Below are 21872 nucleotides of genomic sequence, written 5' to 3' on the forward strand. Positions count from 1 at the left end.
TCAACTAGATATCAAAAGATGATGTAGCAGTGAACAATAGAAAACCATGGAGTTTTTGTGGAAACTAATGAGTAACACAGAGCCGGTGCTGCTAATAAGCTAACTCAATCCTGGGGTACAGGGTAGGTTGAAAGCAGCACTACCAAAGAAGAAGAGAATAAACAAAGGAAATAAAAGTAAATTTCAAGCCATGACACAAAAATCAAACATGAATTAAACCAAACATAAAAAACATTAAATTTCAAAATTGAAATGAACACCACTACGACCCAAAACATTGTAATAACCTGCAGACATGGCAAATATTCATTCATTTGGAAATCCATCATTTGGAAATGTTTTTACTGCACTCCTCCAAAGCAGGAGCTCTGTTTTGTTACCTGGGAAACACTAGATGTGAAGTAAGCGCTGCTATCACAGTCTGCTTTTTAGTTACTGTGGAGCAAGCGTGAGTGTTTGGGGTAGTTGCCAGCTTACTGTGAGAATCATACAGCCCAAAAATGAAAAAAGCTGTAAAGTTTGGAGCACACAGTCAAATATATTAAAACATTTTTGAAATACGTCATCTGAATTTCCTCATGCTTTTTTTTACAGTGAACCTGGCATGATCATTTTCACTTATCTAATTCTTAATATTGGGTATCTCTAGATTAGCTTTGCACCCTTCATAACTGAGTTGAAATTATTTCAGAACAAGGGAGAGCTTTTTCATTGGAGAAGTGTCATTTTAAAAACAAAATATTTGGGAAAAAAGTGTCTGCTGACCGCTTACATATGCTAATTTGCTAAAGGTTTTTCTTTTATACATCATCTAGGAAGAACACTTGGTTTTGGTAAATGCAAATTTTGGTGTCTTATGTGAGTAACTCCATTCTTCTGACTGGCCGTAGAAATAACAAATTAATACTTTTGGTCATGCAGTTTACAAATATATCAATACAAAATACAAGTAGTTCCAGTTAGCTGCTTTTATATTGCCTAAATCAACACTCACCGAGAATTGAGAGGCTAGTGTAGGCTATGGCTTCCCTCACCTCACAAGAACCAGTTAGAGTAGTTTAAAACAAATGCTTGTAATAGTCAGGAGTCATACCTTGCAGTGCCAAAAATTCACCTTTTAAACTCTCTTGTGTGTTTGGATGTGTTGTGTGTATTTGTCCTGCACGTTATTAATTTGCTTGTTATTTGTCTATTTGCATGTAATTCCTCAAAATGATTGCCTTGAGCTCTCTAGTCATTATACATGTTCAACAAAAATATCTTTTTATAAGGTAAACAAGAGTTTATAGTGCTGAGAGAAAATTAACCAATGCAGCTTCAAAGGTTAAATTAGAAAAAAGAAGAAAAAAGATTAGTGTAAATATTCAATGTCTTCATCAGCATGTGGCTGGGAAACCAACATCATAACAGGCTTTGCCACTGAGTTTCATTAAGGTGGAGATTGGTGAGATTGAGAAAACAGTACGAGACATAACAATTCCAACAGTGGATGACACATGCGAGGTGGACCAGAGGGAGCGAGATAAAAGGACAGAAAGAAAAACAGCACAGTGATTCTGAACAAGCTGAGATGAATGACAGCAGCAAACTTGCTTAAAGGTTGAGGATGGGGAAAAAAATAGACAAAGGAAAGAGTTTGTTGTGGAAGAGAAAAAGCATGCTCAGCAATATGGATCCATAGCCCTGGGTTAGGCAGAGAACTCTTCATCAGCACTTCAATTGCTGCCAATATCACTGACTCATCATCACCCTGATACACAACTACAGGATTAAAGAAAAAGCCTCTACCACCATCACCTTCACCATCACACATCAGCCTTGTCATTATCACTATACGTGTCCTGTCACCCTGTGAGCACTCTGATAGGAGAGACAACAAAAAAAAAAAAAAAAAAAAAAGAAAAAGGTAGTTTTTAATTCACTTTTTTGATGGAGCAAACTTATTGGTAGATTTCTTCCCTTTAACTATTCTTCCCTAAGACCATAGTGGGAAAAGCCTGGAGCTGTTGGGCATCTGTCCCAGTGCTAGTCTCACACCTGCTCCTGGCAAAAACAGAATAACTATGCAAAACTCTCTTTCATTCTCACAGACTCCTTCTTCTTCCTTGTTCTCTCTCTGGCTTTTTAATTAAACAGAAGCAGAGGGCTGCAAAAACCTGCCACTAATTACACAGTCGCTGCCTCCCCCTCTCTTCTTTTCCCTTTTGCTTCTGTTTGCTCTCCTCTCCTCTCCTCTCCTCTCCTCTCCTCTCCTCTCCTCTCCTCTCCTCTCCTCTTCCTTTTCTATCCTGCGAGCTGAGCTGGAGGTCTGCCAACAGCCTGTGGAATCGCTTACCAGTCACCACGACAGGGGAGAGAAGGTACTGTCAGCATATGTGCACAAAAAGTGCAAAAAATCACACTGTCCACATGCCAGAACAGAAAAAAAAAACATTTCACAACTGAAAATGTGTAAAACAGCAGCTTGCAAACACACACTAGTTGCTGATGTGCTCCTGTTGAGTAGCCTGTTGACCACTACAGCTGTGTATGTGTGTGAGGGGGAGGCGCGAGAATGATCGGCTTCCTAATGAGAGGGAACACTAATCATATTTCACACCGACACAAACACAATCACAACATCTGTAACTACTGTTGCCTGCCCTGTCATACCCTCCACCCCCTTTTTCTCATGCACTTCCGTTGAGCTTCCCTCCCCCTGCCTAAATTCTTCCACTTTCATTTTCTTTTCTACCATCCTTTCTGCTGTCTTTCCTTTTTATTTCTATAGTGATCAAACACAGATCTTGATACTGGCACCCCCTCAACTATTTACTTCTTTCTCATTGTCTTTTTTTTCTCTTTTCTGTCTGTCTGCAAAGCTTTCTACAGCTTTGGGGGGGCTGAAGGGAGGCAGTGACACTGTAATTTAACAGTGGGTTGTCTAATACATCACACGCATAATGTACACACACTGCTATGTCACATCACAATGAGGTAGGTGTGTGTGTGTTTGTGACAGTAGTGTGTTTGAGCAAGAAAGGCCAAATTAAATTAAACAGAGGCAGAGATAGCATAGACACATGTGAAGTCACATCCACACAAGAAACTTGCAATAATGGCTGCAAGCCATGTTGGACAGAGGAGGAGTGATTAAACAGCAGAGATACTGTAGCTTGATGATAAGAGGAAAGGGGAGCTGATAGAGATTCAGCTTTAGCTAAAGTAGCTGGACAGCAGGAGTGGGCGGGACGCAGAAGCCCCCTCTGCTGCAATCAAGCCTCTGTCACCATCTGGACGCCATTTTAAAACCATCAGCTCCGGCTCCCCGTGTAAACAAGGGCGTGACCCCAAACATGCTCCCCTCACTAAATGGGCTTGTTCTGGCATCTGCAGATCCCAAAAATGGCTGACTTTGTGGGGGTGAAAACTGGGCCAGGGAAAGGGTGTTTTGCTGCTCATTACTGCAGTATTTCTGAGGGTGAGCAAAATATGTCAAGTTTTAATTCATCCAAAACTATTAGCAATGCTGTTCTTGGTGCGCCAGCATTCACAGTAATGATATTTTTCTTGGTGGCTTTGAGATGATCTTTACATTTTCATTGGTTCGTAGCGGACTTGATACAAAAACGATATTATGGATCATCAGACATTTTCACCTGTTGGAGCTTTTATGAAGAAGAGTATATCAAAGCATTTAACTATAAGAATAAGTTAGCTCATATTTGTAATTGTAAATGTAAAAACATTGAAAACGTACATCAAAAAGTGTGCTAATATTAAACATAATAATATTTATAAGTCTATAAAGGAACTCTATAAAGATTATTTAAATAAATAAAGAAATAGCAAGTTGGAATTTATATGTTTCAGTTTGGAAAATTAATAGATGCTTTCATGTGTATGGTATAAAAGGGGGAAAAAGAGGGTGGGGGGACTGTCCTACAGAGGAGCTGCTGATAAGATCAATATGAACAGCACACATGACAGTGAATAACATTACAACTGTGGATTTATCTAATTTTCCCTGATCAGTCTCAGATCATGAGTTGATCTTAGTCTTTTTCTGTCCTTAAATTACAAAATAGCCTGAAGAGAAAATAAAGTCCTTATTTGGATACAGTAGGGGATGAAAGTGGACTAAAAGCAGGGATTGGTCAAGTTCAACTCTGGTTAACAGCCTAGTCAGAAAAACATGCCCAGTTGCCTTAAAGCATATTCACTTATTGCTTACTACAAGTCCTGCACCCCATTTAAACAGTGCAAATTGGTGGCAAAGCAAGACAGAAGCTTCCTGCATCCCTTTAGCAGTCATGCCAAATGTAAAAAAAAAAAAAAAAGATTTTACTCATTGAATGAGAAAAAAATGCACATAGACCAATATTTATCACGAGACAGGGCTGGGAAATTTTAGATGTATGCAAAAAGTATAACTTACATTGATTTGAATTTGCCTAGAAGAACTTTGAAAGTGATGTCCTGTCAAAACCTTTCAAAAGAGCAAAGGTCAATGGGGAAAACTCCATCCTTTGTTGGTTTCTTTTTTCACTAAACTAGTAATTACTTTAAAAGTCTTATGAGTGCCAACAGAATGATATTACTAAACTGGTAAATGTCCAGGCATTTAGATTAACACAAACACATACACACAGAAGGATTATGAAGAACATGGTTTTAAGAATTATGATGTGCTTACATGGATAGAGAGATTGAGAGGTAGAGCCTGTGACAGTGAAATACAGAATGAGGCTTTCAGGGAGATGTGTGTATTCCTATGGGAGGTTGTGTTAAAGATCTGATGCAAAGTTCAGACTCATGCACACACACAAACACACTCAGACACACCCACACATCCACACAGAGGTATTAGGCAGCAGAATGATAATGACATGGAAATGATATGGTAATGATATGGTAATCTGGCAACATTATTCTGCCCACCAGAGACTGAGAGGGAGAAGAACCTGCAACAAACTGTACACATTCACACAGGATAGGGAGAAATCCAGGGACCGATGAGGCTAAGAGTTAGAGACTAAGAGTTAGACCAGTGTGGGGAAAGGTTTTTCTGCTGAAAAGAAGTGTTGTAAGTTTACTGCTACTATTATTACTTTAATGTCTTTAGCAATAAACTGTTTGTACCTTACTGTAAAATGCATCCTTTTCTCAGACTTACTATTGACAATCTGTTTTGTGCTGCTTAAGAAAACTTTTTCATATTAGTTTGACCATAAATTAATAAATAAATCTTGACTAAAGTCCCACCTGCCATATTTCACTCAGGCTTTTTATGTTAATTTTTAACTGGAAAAAATAACAAGCAGCTGACAAAGTGCATAAGTTTACTTTTTTTGAGTTTTCAAGACTCAAATGTGAAAGTAAACCATCATGTGTATGTGTAGTCAAAGAATAATGGTTAGGTGCTGTAGGGTAAGCACTGAATTAAAGAGAAGACATAAACAAATGAAGCATTAATTGATTTCTTGTCTACGGAGAATAGAACTTTCCACAATGTAGACAACACTGCCACCCTCTGACAAAACGTCTATACTACAATTCTCACCGTATAAAAAGAAAGAAAGAAAGAAAGAAAGAAAGAAAGAAAGAAAGAAAGAAAGAAAGAAAGAAAGAAAGAAAGAAAGAAAGGATTGTCATTACCAGGACAAACTAAAGAGAGATCCTGCCTAAATTATGTTACTTAAAATCATATCTATTGTAATTATACTTAACTACTCTTATGTAGATGGCTGCTAATTTATTTTACAGGTGTATTTTTCAGGTCCATTTAACTTAATTTTAAAAAAATTGGCTTACTATTATTTAATTATTCCTTTTTCTGCCTAAAAATGTTTTGAATAAAACCTTGCAGTGCATCTTCACCATCTGTGGAAATAGTTTGTAAAAGAATCTTAAATGTGGATATGTTTCATGCTGAAAAAGAAAGAAAAGAATTAAGCCACTACCAGTATTTCTACAATGTTCTTTACCAACACCACTGTTCCTTCTTTTTTATTTCCCTCTCTGTTGTCGCTGTTTCCCGAGCTGCTCTTTTTTAAGTGGCTGTGATTGACAGCTGGGCTATATCCATGCAATATCACCCAGCGCACGTTCCTATTCCCTCCTGGAGCCTTCATCCGCCGGTCAAATTAACCTTCCGTGCCAACGGGAGGGGGCCCTGCGTGGGCCAATCAGCAGGTGATTAGGGCAGGGGCGGGAGGGGTGAGGGGTCACTGCGATGGGGCCATCGCAGGCCTGATTGGTTTCAATCAGCAGCCAGCCGCAAGGACAGCTGGGAGCTGAGCGGTAGTGAGCGCTAATCAACGCGTCCCACAGTGAGGCATGAACAGCCACCACACACACACACAAACAGCAGCAGCAGCAGGCTGATGTTTGTGTATATACACTGACAACCCCTACTTCTCTGTATGTACACACTCACTCAGAAACAAGAAACAGACACACAGAAAGACTTGGGAAGCAGAAATGAACAGCAAACAGCACAACAGATGAACAGAAAATCCCTTAATGGAAAACTAGGGGAAAGAGTGAGAGAGAGAAAGAAATACTCAGAGGAACCCCAAAATCTAACTGCAAATTTACTGGCTAATTGCATTGGATTTATTATTTTGACGACTGTCACATCTGGTAGTGGCCCATGACATTGGTTTTAAACGCTGTGTCCTGCAAACCACGTCAACGCAGCTCATGTGATGTCTGAAATGTGGAACAATCCAGATTTGCTCTGCTATGTCTGATGTTATGCAAATTACTGTTCAGATACCAGCAAAGCACAGCACTGACCAGTCTCTGACCAAATCAAACTCAACAAGTCACAAAGATCTTATTATAGGTCTCCTTTGGTATGTGTTGCTGGGTTGCATGACTGAGAGGAATGTCTGCAGAGCTACAGGAGAAGAATTTACACTAACTGTTCATTTATTTGTCTGAACTCCTAATCTCCTGTTGCTATTATGAAAAAAACAACAGTTTCCTACTTTATTTCCTTCCTGATCTTCACACACACACACATACATTCACAAACACACAAGCACAAAAGCAACAAGACAGGTTAGGTAAGACAGGTGACTCATCATTATATTATACTTTTTAAAAATATGACTACAGTAGCTAACACATAATCGGTCAAACCTTTCCATCAGACCTTTAGATCATCATAAGATAATTACAGTATCTGATGTTTAATGAGCCTGCTAATCATTTTCCACTCTGTATGTGTAGAAAGTTGGCTTGTTCACCCTCAAATACATTCACAAAAAACGAACAGAACTACCACCACAGGTATTGTGCATAAGGATATTATCACAATGTTTCTGATCACAAACAATACATGTGAATGATACAACCCTCAAAACATGTTTTTATCATTACAATTATAATTATTTGTCAGTGATTGGCCATTACGCTCATTTGTACTTCTCATATGACAAACAGCTTCATCAAATCATTTAATTATTTTGTTGTGAGCAGTTTCTCCTTTTTTTACATTTAATACTCTGACATTTCAAGTTAAACCAATAAGTCAATAAAGTGATCAGTCAACAAATGGAAAAATAATCGGCATTCATTCTTATAATGACCATGACAATTTCAAGCAATGTGCTCAGTCACTCAAATGTAACTAACATGTAACTTAGTGACATACGATGAGTCAAGGGATCAGGTGATACTGTGTTTGACGATGACTCTGTGGTACTGAATCCAAGGGAAGCTGAGAGCGGCCGGACTCGCTTGTTGTTTTAAAACTGTTTTCATGACATAACGAGATAAATTATCATGTTACCACAAGAACAGTCTTCGTAACGACATAGGATCCCATGCAAGCTCTAATGTGCATATTTTCCCAAGGAATAATCCCTAAACAGCTAACCTATATATATATATATATATATATATATATATATATATATATATATAGAGAGAGAGAGAGAGAGAGAGAGAGAGAGAGAGAGAGAGAGAGAGAGAGAGAGAGAGAGAGAGAGAGAATGTTGAGATTACATTTGGATTACCTCACAAATATGCAGAAAAAAATAGCAAAATATTATCTGCAGACTTTGAAGAATGCTGTTTTCAATCAGTTTTTATTTGAACTGTTCAATCCCAATTAGATTTCATTGGGGTTGAACAGTCTCTCCGCACTGTGTGTGAATTCATGAAAAATTACAGCTTTTGGATTTTTGATCAGATTTTGACATACAAACATGTTTTTGATATTTTATAGAGTAATTAAAATAATTTGTTGAGAGCAGTCAATAAAACAATCAGTCAATAATGAAAATGTTACAACTGTTGAAAGGCAGTAGATCTTAAATAATTTAAAGCTGAAGTAGTTTGTCAATCTATCAATAAACAGAAAATTAATCAGTAACAATAACAGTAACAGTAACAAAAAATGAGGAAATATCAGGCAGTGCGGTCTTAGTTATTTTGTGCTTCAATTAACATTTTAAACTATCGTGAATAATGTGCTGCTGATTCTGGTAAACTTAAATATCTATGCAATTGTTTCCTCTTGCGATCCAGCCTGAGGTTGGCCTGAGGCATGGTGGGTGAAGGATTTAATACCGGAGAAGAAGGGTATGGTGTCACAGGAGGATTATTGAATGACCTCTGATCAGTCAGTGGATCAGATGGCACTAGGTTTGGAAGTGACTCCATGGATAATACAGGGTTTTGTATCACAATAGAGTTCTCCTCTGTGTCTTTACCCAAGGAATAGTTCCTTATATCTTGACGAAATGCAGTCACTGTGTTTGCTTCCTGCTTGAAAAGAATAATGTAGCATTTTGTGAGGAACTGACAAAACAAGATGCTGTAGGCTGAGAGGAGGATGACGACCATCTCAACTGCTGGAAGGTACTTTCCTGTGACAGTAACATAAACAGGGCCAAAGATGATCCAGGCAATGGAGAATATCAGCATTGCAAAGGTGATGAACTTAGCATCATTATAACTTTGAGGCAGCTTTCTTCCCTTGTATGCCACACCCAAGCAAATGAGAGCTAAAAAGCCAATATAGCCTAGCATGGCACCAAATAAAGATGTTGAATTCTCATGACAGTACATCAAAAGCTGATTGTCTGGTGCTTTGTTATCCCACATAGGCATTGGAGACTTGAGTGCAAGCCAAATGGCACAGATCAGCACTTGACCTGCCATGCATGTGGCAATAATCACATAAGGCTTGTAGAGTGTCTTCAGGAAACTTTTTGTTTTGGGATTAAATTCAAAGACCAAGACGATTTTGAATGACTTGACCAAGATGCAGGAGATGCACATCGTGAAACTCAAACCAAACAGCACTTGTCGTGCCTTGCACTGCCATTCGTTGGGTCTTCCACCAAATAATAGTACACTAACAAATGTGGTAAAAAGAGATGTAAGGAGGAGGATGGAGATGGGGCCCACAGATGAGCGCACCACAGGCGTTTTCCAGCATGAGATGAAGATGATCCCAACAACAAGGGAAAGCAAAGCTCCGAGAGCTGTAAATGCTAGCACTACAATATGATACTTATCATTCCACTTCAGGTAGACAACTTCTTTTTCAGTACAATTTGAGCTACCCTCTTTGGAGTATTGGGTGGAAGTATCACACTGATGACACGCAGGGGAATCTGTAAAAGGAGGGTAAATACACAATAAAATATTTTCAAGTTGGAGTTGACAATAAGCCACCCAAAAAACTGCTTTGTATTATAATTGTTTGACTTTTTTATTGTATTTAACCAGTCTGACTGTTCTCTGTTGTAATACACACCAGTTGTGTTGGAAAAATGGTCCTTTGGACATTTTTCACACTGATAGCAGCAAACTGGTTGGCCTTCAGCTGACATCTTCCTTTCACCTGGTTCACAGCTGACTGAGCACCTGGAAATCACTTCCTGTGAAGAAAAATCATCCTTATCATGCAAGTAAAGTCAGTTACCGTTAAAAGTCACAGTATTAAATAATTAGCTCATTTCCTCAAGTTGGTTCACCTTTTTTACAAGCTGTTACACCTCTGGCTTCAGACCATAAATTTATATAAATAAAAACTAAAACTAGTATGTTCACAGTAATATGCAAAAGAAGGGTCATGAATGTCATGCCATGCCAACAATTTCCAATTAGCACAAAGTACAGCAACACATGATGGAAATTAGTGATGTAATTCGTTTGCAGCAGACATATAAGAGCCGAGTGTCAGTGCAGTTTAGGGGTCAGATTTTTCTTTGCAGTGTTTTGTCTTTTTTGAAGAATTCCCCTTCAAAACAGAGTAGATAAATTGATAAAGAGATTTTTCTCTATATTATTAGATTTATTCATTGACTTTGAACATATCTGAACATAATCTAAACCCGAAAACAACTCAACCAACAAAGTTTGGAGTAGCTCATATAATTTGTGGCTCATAAAATGTACACAGGTTAACTTCAAGATAGGAGGAAAACAATTCAGTAGTAGAGACAAATACTTACAGTGAGATGGTACAAGTCTTGTTTTTTATCTGAGTTGAAGGTCAGGCTTTGGTTTTTGATGTCATAAAAACCTACAATGTTGTTTGTATTCAGAAAAGATGGTGAGGGCTCCTTCCAAAGGATGACATCATAACCTGAGTCTATGTCACCTCTTTCATCGAATGAATAGTTTTTCCCATCCATGAAGAACATTGTGTTCCGTAAGGCAACTCGGAACTGAAATTGCAGAATGTTCAAAGTTGTGATTAAACCTGGAATGACTAAAAATTGCTAGTTTACACATCAATAATAACTCTATATGAGTATCTCTACTTTATAAATCTCAGTCTCAAAAGATAAAGTACTTAATTAATACCCCTAATTGCTCCTGATGTGTCGTGGTAGAGCACCTTGCATGGTAGCTTCCGCCATCAGTGTGTGAGTGTGTGTCTGAATGGGTGAATGTGACGTATGTAAAGCACTTTGGGTAAAAGTGCTATATAAGCACGGACCATTTACCATTTAATTGTACCTGTAGGGCACAAAAGATCATCAGTGGGATGGTAATCTCAAAAGTATTGCTGTTATATTGTGGGGGCTTTGCTTTTTCTTTTCTTTTATATTATTTATTTATTTACTTGCTCTCTACTAACATTATCTGTCTCTTCTGCAACTAAAGGATTCAGTCTGGTTCAGCTGCTTCTCTTTAATTTGGTGTAGCTACACCAGAATTGTCAGCTAGACAATTGGGGACTCGGTTCAGTTGGGGGTTACAACATTCTTCCGGTACTACTCAAACAAACCGGATTTGCACTCCCGTCCTTGTGAGAGGCAGCGTTGCATCAAGAATCACATAACAAAGAATAAAACTGCCTCATCTCTTGGTTAATAAAGGGCCATTTTTTTTCTACCGTTTCAAATTTAGGGGAGTGGTAGTCTAGTGGTTACAAAGGTGGGCTTGGGTCTGGACAATCTGGATTCAAGTGCCTGGGGCTAGCAACTAAAGTAAAACCACTGTGAGCCCCTGAGCAAGGTCCTCACCCCCCAACTGCTCCTCGGTCTGGAAGAGGTGCCCGTGAAGCCTCTGAAGTGAAGCTGTAACCAACCATACGCAGACTATAAATCCAGCTTTAGCCTGTTTGTAGCTTGTGGTGGACAGTATGGCCTTGAGAGTTTTTTGTTTGTTTTTTTTTTTGCTTTTTCTCTCTTCTATCTGTTTTACTATAAGCAGTTGCCTAAATCAAAGCAAACGACACAAAATAAGTCGTAAGATAATACACAGTCTGATTATTAGCCACAGCAAAACCAAATGATGTAACCAGATGCTTAATGTAAAATAATATAAAGCTGTGAATGTTGTGTCAGCTGCTAATTTTCTGTGTTCATGATAACTATTTCTTTAACTTCAATACATAGTATTGGAGTGCATGTGTGTGAGTGTGTGTTTCTGTGTATACTTACTTTCAAGGTTTCCAATGTGGATACATTACACTTTCTGTTGATGCAGAGGTCTGTAACAGCCTGAGCAATTGCTTTAACTGCCAAATCAATACTGAACACGGCATATGGACTTGTCTTGTTAATCAGTTGAGCAATGGCTGTTCCATTGGAACTGTCAGTCTTTTCCCCCTTTAAAAAATCACTCAAAAATGAGTTGTTCTTGGAATGAGCTGGATTTACATCAAGATTGCGGAGAAACTGTATAAACTTGGATGAGTTTCCAGATTTAAAATTGGTCCCAAAGACTGTTCCAACATCTTCCAATTTCCAGGTTGTTGTATTGAGTGCATTAGTTGATTGTGACCAGCTATCACTAGCCACCCAAACTTTCCCTCTGCCTTGGGGATTCTTGAGAAGCTTATCAAAAATGTACATCATATGGTTGGACTTTGCAAAAGACACAATGACTTGAACATTTTTACTTTCAGTAATGCTTTTCACTGCAAAGTCAATGCTGTCATTAAGCATTTTATCTCCAAGAAAATCTGGCAGAACTGAGGTGAAGGCAATGCAGATGTTGTTCTTGTTTGCATGGTGGTTGAGGCGTTCAACTGCATAGCGACCATATTCACCATCAGTTGTTACAACACCAACCCAAGTCCAGTTATGATACTTCAGAATCTCGATGATGGCACGCGCTTGGTGATCGTCTTCTGGTACTGTTCTCATAAAGCTTGGGAAACGGTTTTTATCACTCAGGAGACCAGAAGTTGAACCATAGCTTATCTGTGCAAATAATAGAAAACAACTATCAGACAAGAGATATGTTCAACAGCAAAATGAGAAATTCTTACTACACATAAACTTGTCTTTTGAACAAAAAATAGAAATAATGTTGCTGAGAACTAGCTGAGATAGAACTGTATCATTTTTAATATCTGTACAGTAAATATGAGGATATAGCCTGCAGATGGGTAGGCTGGCTTATCATAAAGGAAATATCTAGTCTTCCTCTATCTGTTTATAATGCTTGTTTATTCATTATTTGTTCAAATTACTTTAAATGCTTTTCGAAAATGCAGAGAATTATTTTAAGCTCTTTCATACCTGAGGAATGTTCTCCAGGTTAAGCTGCCGTGTAACTGCTATGGATATCTCAGAGTAAGAATCACCAATAACAGCTAGCACAGGTGGAGGAGACTGCTGTGTACGATCTGTGTTTGTATTCCAGGAAAAGAAACAAACAAACAAATTAAGAAATACAGTTGCCTTCGTTTAAAGTTCTTTTAAATACAATTTGATGTTTCTACACCGTCTGTCTTGCAGCAACTAACCAATTAACTGAACAAAAAAATTAAATAAATAAAGAAAGAAAGAAAAAAAGAAAAACTAATGTAGAAGCAGTGTGTAAAAAACTAAGCCCACTTTTAATGCTTTTATAATAATAAAGAAGGATCAAAGAATCAAAAAGAGCATTTCAGCACAATATCAACTGTTAAGCACGGCAGTGGGGGGCTGATGATTTGGGGTTGTTTTGTTCAGTCAGCAGACCTTGTAGTCATTGAGTTGACCACAGATTCTTCTGTATACCAAGGTATTCTGGAGTTAACCCTTTAGGCACCAAAGTCGTAAAATTACAACAAGCACCAAGCCAGAGAACTTGAACCTGTAACCATTTCCCACCGCTAGATGGTAAACATGTGATGCGGCTGTCAGCTATTGGCCACCTTTACCGTCGGCAGTAAGCCGGACTCGTTGGCAGTCACCAAATACCTAATTTAATTTTTTTTTAAGTTACTAGTTACTGTTAGGAAGCTTTGAAACTTTGGTAGATTGTAATCACATGGGGAATCCCAGGTGTTGTTCAGTGCAATAAGTTAGATATGACTGAAACCTGTTGGACATGAAATGATGACAATCAGTTATTGTTGTCTCTGTTTTAGTTGATGTCTAATGTTTTTTTGTGGTCACTTTCTTTAAGACAGAATCATACAAGTTATTCTTTATAATTACATCCTCATATGTAGAATATTGCAAGTTAAGTAGGCTTTTTCTTTCCTGTATGCAGTTTGTCTTTTTACCTAAAGTTGATAATCTTTTCTGTGAACTTATTCTTTATCTCTCATTAAGTTTAAAATGTTTATACGTATAAATGTTTAATGTAGTTTGCTGCATTGTAGTGAGTTTACGGTAACTAACGATACATGATCTGGAGTTAACTTACATCTATTTTAATTTACATTCTGCCCATAATTAATTAGGACATTGTTTTTAAAAGGTGGAGAGAGAGAGAGGGTGAAAGCACAATATAAAATGAAATTTAATTCAATTAATAAAAAGCACTTCAATATTCCCAAAAGGAAACTGCAAACATGAAAACCATCTGGTATCTAGTTTCACTGAGATTCTATAAATTTATTGCCACTGAGAACTCAGATGCTCCTACTGTTTGACTTGTTTTGATGAGTTGTAAAGTTTTAATCATACTTTATTATATGAAAAGATTATGGCTAACATGTCTGAAGATGTTCTAAAATGTATTTAGAAATTATTAATGTGGTGCACAGCTGCCACCTTTGTAGCTATTTTACCTCCCATAATGGATGGGTATAGATCCCAAAAACATTTTAAACACAATTACAAATAAATGGCCATCAAGGTAGAGTTCTAAATTCATAATGAGGTCTAGTCGCAACAGTACTCACCATTTCCTCTCATGAAAGACTGGGTGTTTCTTAAAGCAGTGGTAACATCACCGCAAGAGTCCACTATGTGATATCCCAGTTTGAGGTTCCCCAACTCACGCCTTTCATTTATCTCCTCCACCGCATGCACCATCATCAAGGACTGCGCCAGCCGAGCGGTGCTTACCCTGTATGATTCACTCATATGTTATAAATATAACCCTACTTAGATGCTGACATTTATACAACTTATGTTAGGATAAAAATAGAAAATTACCTGCTACAGGTCCACTCTTCTTTGCCACTGGCATAACTAACTTCAGCACTTTCATGTATTGGGAACAGTCCTCCAATAATGATGTCACCTGGGGCTCTGGCTTCTTGTCGACTTTCACCATAGAAAAAGTGGCACGATAAACTTGATAAAAAGATGCAGAAACTTAGTAAATATTTCATTTTCTTCTCCTTCTTTAACTCGTATGCTTAAGTCTTCCTCAAATACAAGCACCTCTAAAATGCTACTTGTGTGAGTCTCTCCGGGGTTTTTTAATAGACAAAGCTGTCAAACTTCCTGAACTTGAAATACGACTTTCCAGTTTTCATCCTCTTCATTATTTCATGGTGTCAGTTTGCGTGGTACATGTGGAATGTGTTAAAAAAAAATACAGACACTTCCTGGTGTTTAAATTTGACTCATCTAATTTCTATAGAACAGCAATAATGGATCAAGAAAACACTTACATCAGCTGTTATGTGTTGTTTTCCATGTCTTATTTTATATGTTGTTTGTACCGCAAAATGACACATGTATCTCAATCCTAACACTTTTTATTTATTTTATTTATTTTTTTTTAATAAAAAATTTATGAGGAAAATTGAGTTTGAAAGACACCCTTCTGAGCGGATGTAACCTACTGAGGTCATTGTCAGTGAAACAGAACAGATTGGGGAGGAACCACGTACAAAACACTTTTTCATTGTTGATGAAGTACTTTCTCTGCTATTTATTCTCATTCAATGTTCAAACAAGATGAATAAATTTGCTCCCATCATAAGCTCAGGTTCATATTAAACATTTTCTTCTTTACTGTATGCTGTTTAACCACTGTCAAGCTACAGCCTTTTGAATACTTGATTTGAAAATTAAACATTTACTTTGAAAAATCAAGCACCTAAGTGGTTAGAATGTGTGATCCCTATTCTTAAATAATAATAATTTAAAAATAATAAAAACAAAAACAAAAAAATGGTAAGTGATTTTTTTCACCTGTTATAACCAGACAAAAACAAACTGTGGTGAGTTTAAAGATGATTTCCCTGTGGGGCTAATGGAAGAAAGAAGCATCTGATTTCTTTTTCAGCTGGTTTATCTTTCATGCATATCTGTAGGCTATTCAAACCAGGTAAATATGACTTGCTAGAAAGATGGCCAGTGAATGTATTTAACTGTATGATGGCTCAAATTTCCATCTTTCTTGTTGTAGCTAAACACAAGTGTTCAATTACAGAATGTTATTGGAATATCTCAAATTACTGTCAAACTGTTAATCTCTTACAGCTCCAACCAAATTAAAAGTTTTAATATCATGAAGTTTGTTAAACAGAGTACTGTGAGGTTTATGTTTGTTAACTCCATTTGTAAAGAATAATATTCTGTTAACTACAAAATGTTGGCAGCTGTAATAAACCTGTTATTTTTAACATGTATAATTCAGTATATTTAGTTTTTAAATATCCTAAAATTATTCTAAAGTATAGATTTGAAGAATTACTAATCCAGTAATATAAGCTAACAATCCTTTTTAGGTAAATAACTGGCCATCTGTTATAACAATTGTTTGCCTTTCAGTCTATTACCTTTATTTACCAATAGATCACTTTACCTCCTACTGTTTTTATACTTTTACTTATATTTTTTTAATATTGAGAAAATGCATTAAGAACATGTCTCCAGCTTTTTGTTACACAGCAGTATTCTTGTAACACATTTATTCAAGTGCTGTATTTTTATTTGGAGGTACTCATATTTTATGTGTTTATTTCCATGCTGTCATATTTACTGCAGCTCCACAGCATTTCTGTGTAAGAGAAGTGTTTACATTAGTCATTCAAAGCCAAGTTAATTACAATACATTAGTTAATGCTTAAAAGTATTAAGTAGAATACTATTTCTCATCCAAACTCACTTTAATGGAGCAACTAAATTGCACAATTTCCTGTTTTGCTGTGATATCTAAGTACCTCCACCCAGCATGTCATAATGAAGACTGATGAGGCATGAATACATGTAAGAGAGAATCTGAAAGCCTTCTTTCAGCAGCATATTGTCATTATCCCACAGTTGTTTTTCTTTCTTTTTTTAAAATCTAATATTAGAAATCACAAGAATTTGCAGTTTTCATCCTAGAAGCATGATAACAATCTGAAGAGCTTAAAGCCACGATCAATATGCACCAAAGGTAGCCTGATAAGAACTTTCTGCCACTCCAACTGAATTACCTTGTTAGGTTGTTGATGTCTTTCAGACAGTTTACTTTTTCTCTGGTAACGGCTGGCCCACAGTAGGCCCATTCATATCAGCCATTAAAAAAAAGTTACTTTCAGTTTTTGTACGAGCAGTCTGGTATGAAGACTGCTTCCTACCTCTGTTTTTTACTGGAATAATTTTTTTCCCGTCTTTGTGTTCAACTGCGGGAATTCAAGCTCGAGGACTGAAGCACGCGACACGTAAATTGCAGCTTCTGCGCATACGCGGAACAGAGAAAGGGAAGGGAAAGAGTTGCGCTCACTTAATATAAAGTCGGGGGAAGTTTTCTTCGCGATTAAAAAAAAGAAGAAAGGAAAAGAAAAAAGGACAGTGGTCTTGTCTTTCATACCACAGCTGCATTCATAACCTGACAGACAGAGTCAGGCTGTTTTTCAGACAAGTAAATCAAGATATAGCCTATCACCGGATGTCAACTTAACTTTGTGACTTGGGGCAGTTTGTGGAGGTAAGCATACTTTTGTTTACCTCATTAGCACAAGCAAAGTTTTTGAACAGCTTCATTGACTGTTCTTTTATAATTAGTTTTTCCGGAGCACAGTATTTCGCGTTATAGTATGAAGGACTTTCTGCTTGTGGGTGTCTACAACAGCCGCTTGTCACGGTGTGTTCTGTCACCTTCTGACTGGGAAGGCGGCCAACAGCTGTTTGTGTTGGTATTTGGCAACAGGATGTTTAATTAATACGAATGACACTGTCCCTCTGCTATGTCGCAACTTTTGTGACTCATAAGGTAGACTACCTGTCTTAACAGACAGCTTATACGTCGTACTATATAACTTTTATCGTATTCCGCGTGACTCAGTGCGTGCTTCTTCTATTTCTGGAAAGGTTGGGACGGTTCGTGACCAAATGGAATTAACATGGATTTTAGAACAAAAACCACAGTCTCCTATCTTCACCGTCGTCAAAAGTGCCTAAGTCCAGACGTGGTAAATAGAAAAAATACTGAAAACCCACAAAGCTAATGATGGTGTTACGCATTATATCTGTCAGAATAAACCACATTAGGCCTCTGAACTAAACATTGGTGGGAGTATAACATAAGTTAGGGTTTTTAGATTCTCTCTGCAAGTACTGGTGGACTTTAATACAAATTAACTGGTAATTTTAAGTGGAAACATCAGAAAGCAGTGCGCATGCTGATTTATCACCTATAAAACTGTTACATGTCATATCCTCTTTTCACAAGTTGACTGTGAGGACTTCATGAAATGTCCATAAGGTTTGAATATCTCAGTGAAACAGTAAAACACATCCTTTTAAAATGATGTAGGTTATAGTTTTTATCACAACTGGTTTTAGGGTATGGATTGAGCACCTTGAGTCAAGTGTCTAGCTTCCAACTATCATACATGCCTAAATGTGGAAATAAATTCTCTTAAAGCCTGTCTATACTAGGCTATATGAGAAAGCATTAAGTTAGGTAAAGCATAAAGTCCAAGATGTACTATTTTGTTTTGTTTGTTTATATACATAGACACATACACATATGTATGTATATATATATATATATATATATATATATATATATATATATAGTTTACGGCATCTGGTCCATTTTTACTCAGCTGATAATACTAGTGTATCTGTGTAGAACTGATAGGTGAAGTGGCAGAAAACTATATCAGCTGTTCACAAGTAATTACTGAAATGGCAGATATTATTATTTATTTAATTATTATTATTTTTTAATTTACAGTTTATACCTATAATAGGCTACTATAGTATCATCTTGGCACTGCACACACACTGAAATCAAATATCAAGTGAGAATGGCCAAAACTGCAGATTGTCTTGTCATGTCCCAAACAGTGATGTTGTTAAGAGAATTAATGAAATGCAGTGGCAAACATTTTTATTTTATGAGAATATATATATATATATTCTCATAAAATAAAAATGTTTGGCATATATATATATAGGATCCCACCCATATATATATATATATATATGGGTGTGTGTTTGTGGGGAATGAAAGAATAAATTTTAAATTGATTTTATTGTTGAGTTTGAACAGTTTGGTGGCCCCCAGATCAAATGAAATGTCTGTGATTTAGCCAGCCAATTATTTTAGTGGAAAGAATCTTATAAGTTGAATATTTGTTGTCTTCAGCCACTGAAGTTTATTGATTTTTCTGTCTCATTTTACCCTTTCAGGCTCAATATTGTAATGTTCTGTGAATATGTTTGGAATATATTAGCTTGTTTAAACATAAAGCTTCTGCCTTTGGATATTTTATCAACTAAGCAATGAACTGAAAACAGGAAAACTCTTTAATTAAAAAAAAAATCACTATTAAGGTAACTTCCTTATTTTTTTGCATACCACTAAGGGGTATTTTTTGAAAATATATCACTGTCATTCTTTGCAGACAAAGTGCTGGTCCCACTCCAGTGATGTCTTCACCGTGGTGGGAGACCCTGCTGATCTCAAATGGCAACTCTACCTTTGGCTTCCTGGATAATAGCAGCTGCTTCAACTCCAACCAGAGCACCGTCCTCGCAGGCCTTAACTTTGGAGGAGTGCCGCTTGTCTTGCTTCTTGACTTCTGTGTCTTTATTGTATGTTTCTTCTGTTTGCCTCATATAATTGAAATCAAGTGAGAGACTGCTGAATATCTTGTGACCTGAGTTATCAGAGGTTCTTCCTGTCTTGTTATGATTGGCAGAATTTATACAGTAAATATTTGCTCTTCAGCAATGAATAAGTTAACATCTCTTTAATGTAATAAGAGCCCAAATTAAGTTTGTTTTGATTTGCAGAAATATGCTATAACAGTACTACATAGTCTCTCCTCTTGCCACTCACAGGTGTTGCTGATCCTCTTCTCAATCATCAGGGAGAAGTTCTGGGATTATGGTCGTCTAGCTCTGGTTGCAGATAGTGAAGGGTGAGTAAACAGTTTATTTCTGGGATGGGGGGTAGAGGTTTGGTAGGATCTTTTGGTTGATCTTTCTGTGTTAATGTAATAAAATCTTTAACAAGGAACTTATTCTTATCAGGTTCAATGAGTCAACACATCGGCGCTATGGACGTATGCCATCCATTATGTGCAATCCAGAGGACCCTGAATATGAATCGGTATGGTAAAGAAAAAATCTCATTGTCAGTTCCACCACCAAATTAAGTGAAACTGAAGTGGATTATTGTGTCACTAATATTAAATAGTACCATTAAAAGGTGTTTTAGTCATTAGGGAAACCACATAGAGCTTTAGTAAATGTTAGTGTAAAATATGATTTCCATTTCTGCTCAGGGGTTCTGCTCTTGGCTTCCTTACATCGTCAGAATGGAGTGAGTGTTATTGTTGCTAGAAACCTTTTGTTTCACCTTTTTTGTTTTATTAAATGCTGTATATGAGTCACAGTGCCTGAGTCTTGCTAATGAGAATGGTATGAATCTGTCTTTCAGTGATGAAAAGATAAAGGAGAGATGTGGCATGGATGCTGTTCACTACCTTTCTTTCCAGCGTCATCTGATTATCCTGTTAGTGGTCATCACTCTCACCTCCCTCGCGATCATACTGCCTGTCAATATGACTGGAGACCTGCTGAGTGGGTTTAACATCAGACTCTACACTCCATTTCTAAAGAGAAAACACAGCAAAAGTTGGCATTTGCTAGTGATTACACTCAACTCACACAAGTTTTTAATAATAATACACATTTTTCCTTAAAAGACCAATTATAGTCCATGAAATACAGAGCACAAGAAAACAAAACAAAGAAAAACACAGGATACCAAAACAGAAAACATATGTCAAACAACACAACAGTGTTTCAGATACAAAACAACACAGAAGTCTAAGAAATGTGTTTCTTTCAGGAAATGATCCTCAGAGTTTTGGAAGGACGACTATTGGGAATCTTAAAACTGAGTAACTACAGAAACAAAAACACATGACACATTAAAAATGTCTGTTTATTAAAGCATAAGTTCATATTGCAGAACTGTTTTTTGGTCATTACAAAATACAATACTTCACTGTGTTTGCCAATTTTCCTGCTAGGAACAATCTGTTATGGCTGCACACAGTGTTTGCGGTTCTCTACCTGATTTTCACAGTTGTCCTGCTGCGACGTCATACTTCACAAATGAAAGGCATGCGCAAAGAAACGGTAAATCTTTATTTGAACCGACTAGAAAATTGGATGTTACATGATGTAAACTAAGGATTATCGAATCTGGTTGTGGAGGTTAGTTCCCTGACTCCAGTCTTCAAGCCCATATGTTGTTTTCCAGTTCCCAAAATGTTCAACCTAAATGGCAGTTTGTTCCAAATGCATCCATTATCAAGCTGTTAGCATTTTTTTTGTGTTAAGATGGGCACAAGAATAAAGTTATTTAATTTATGTAACTACCTGTTGAATATTACTTAGCTGAACTGGTGCCTGAACATGATGTAACATTGTCTTTATTTGTGCAGGCCAGAAACACCTTGTTTGTGTGTTCAGTCCCTAAAACAGCAACAGAGGAAGATGTAACAACCCACTTCACGTGAGTAAATAAAATGCACCAGTCTGATCAGAATTTATCCAAATAGACTTTCTGCAAGGCCCCCTTTTAAAACAACAATAATGTCAAGCCCAAATCCCACTACCTTGCACCCTGATGCTTAAAAGGAATCATAAGAAATGTACCACAAAATAATCTTTATTGGCTGCTACTTCGTTAACTATAGTTAATACCATGTCTGTGCAGAAGGAATTATCCATGTATCTGCTATAATGTAGGGGGTTTTAAATCAGGAAACTGCAAAATAC

General features: G+C 37.1%; 2 protein-coding genes across 3 annotated transcripts in view; one reads left to right on the top strand and one right to left on the bottom strand.

Annotated features, from left to right (window-relative positions):
* Positions 1-5042: 5042 nt before the first annotated feature.
* The window catches only part of tmem63a (transmembrane protein 63A), a 29006-nt gene continuing 12176 nt past the window's right edge, over positions 5043-21872 (top strand). Inside the window, exons 1-9 of one of the 2 annotated variants that reach the window (XM_041976057.1) lie at positions 5043-5065; positions 19481-19670; positions 19920-19999; positions 20112-20190; positions 20366-20403; positions 20521-20663; positions 20935-20986; positions 21119-21227; positions 21536-21606. In XM_041976057.1, the coding sequence (XP_041831991.1) occupies positions 19506-19670; positions 19920-19999; positions 20112-20190; positions 20366-20403; positions 20521-20663; positions 20935-20986; positions 21119-21227; positions 21536-21606 (737 nt within the window). In that variant the 5' untranslated portion in view covers positions 5043-5065; positions 19481-19505. Of the gene's footprint in view, positions 5066-17115; positions 17554-19480; positions 19671-19919; positions 20000-20111; positions 20191-20365; positions 20404-20520; positions 20664-20934; positions 20987-21118; positions 21228-21535; positions 21607-21872 lie in introns of those variants that run through there. The other variant, XM_041976056.1, reaches the window with a different exon arrangement.
* On the bottom strand, positions 7356-15188 carry gprc6a (G protein-coupled receptor, class C, group 6, member A). The gene is made up of 7 exons (XM_041976054.1): positions 14838-15188; positions 14582-14748; positions 12984-13090; positions 11898-12662; positions 10458-10673; positions 9758-9881; positions 7356-9614 (listed from the first exon to the last, which is right to left on the bottom strand). The coding sequence occupies exons 1-7, from the start codon at positions 15014-15016 to the stop codon at positions 8449-8451; spliced, it is 2724 nt and encodes a 907-aa protein (XP_041831988.1). The 5' UTR covers positions 15017-15188; the 3' UTR covers positions 7356-8448.

This window comes from Melanotaenia boesemani, chromosome 22 (genome assembly GCF_017639745.1).
Source record: "Melanotaenia boesemani isolate fMelBoe1 chromosome 22, fMelBoe1.pri, whole genome shotgun sequence".
NCBI classification, from domain to species: Eukaryota; Metazoa; Chordata; class Actinopteri; order Atheriniformes; family Melanotaeniidae; genus Melanotaenia; species Melanotaenia boesemani.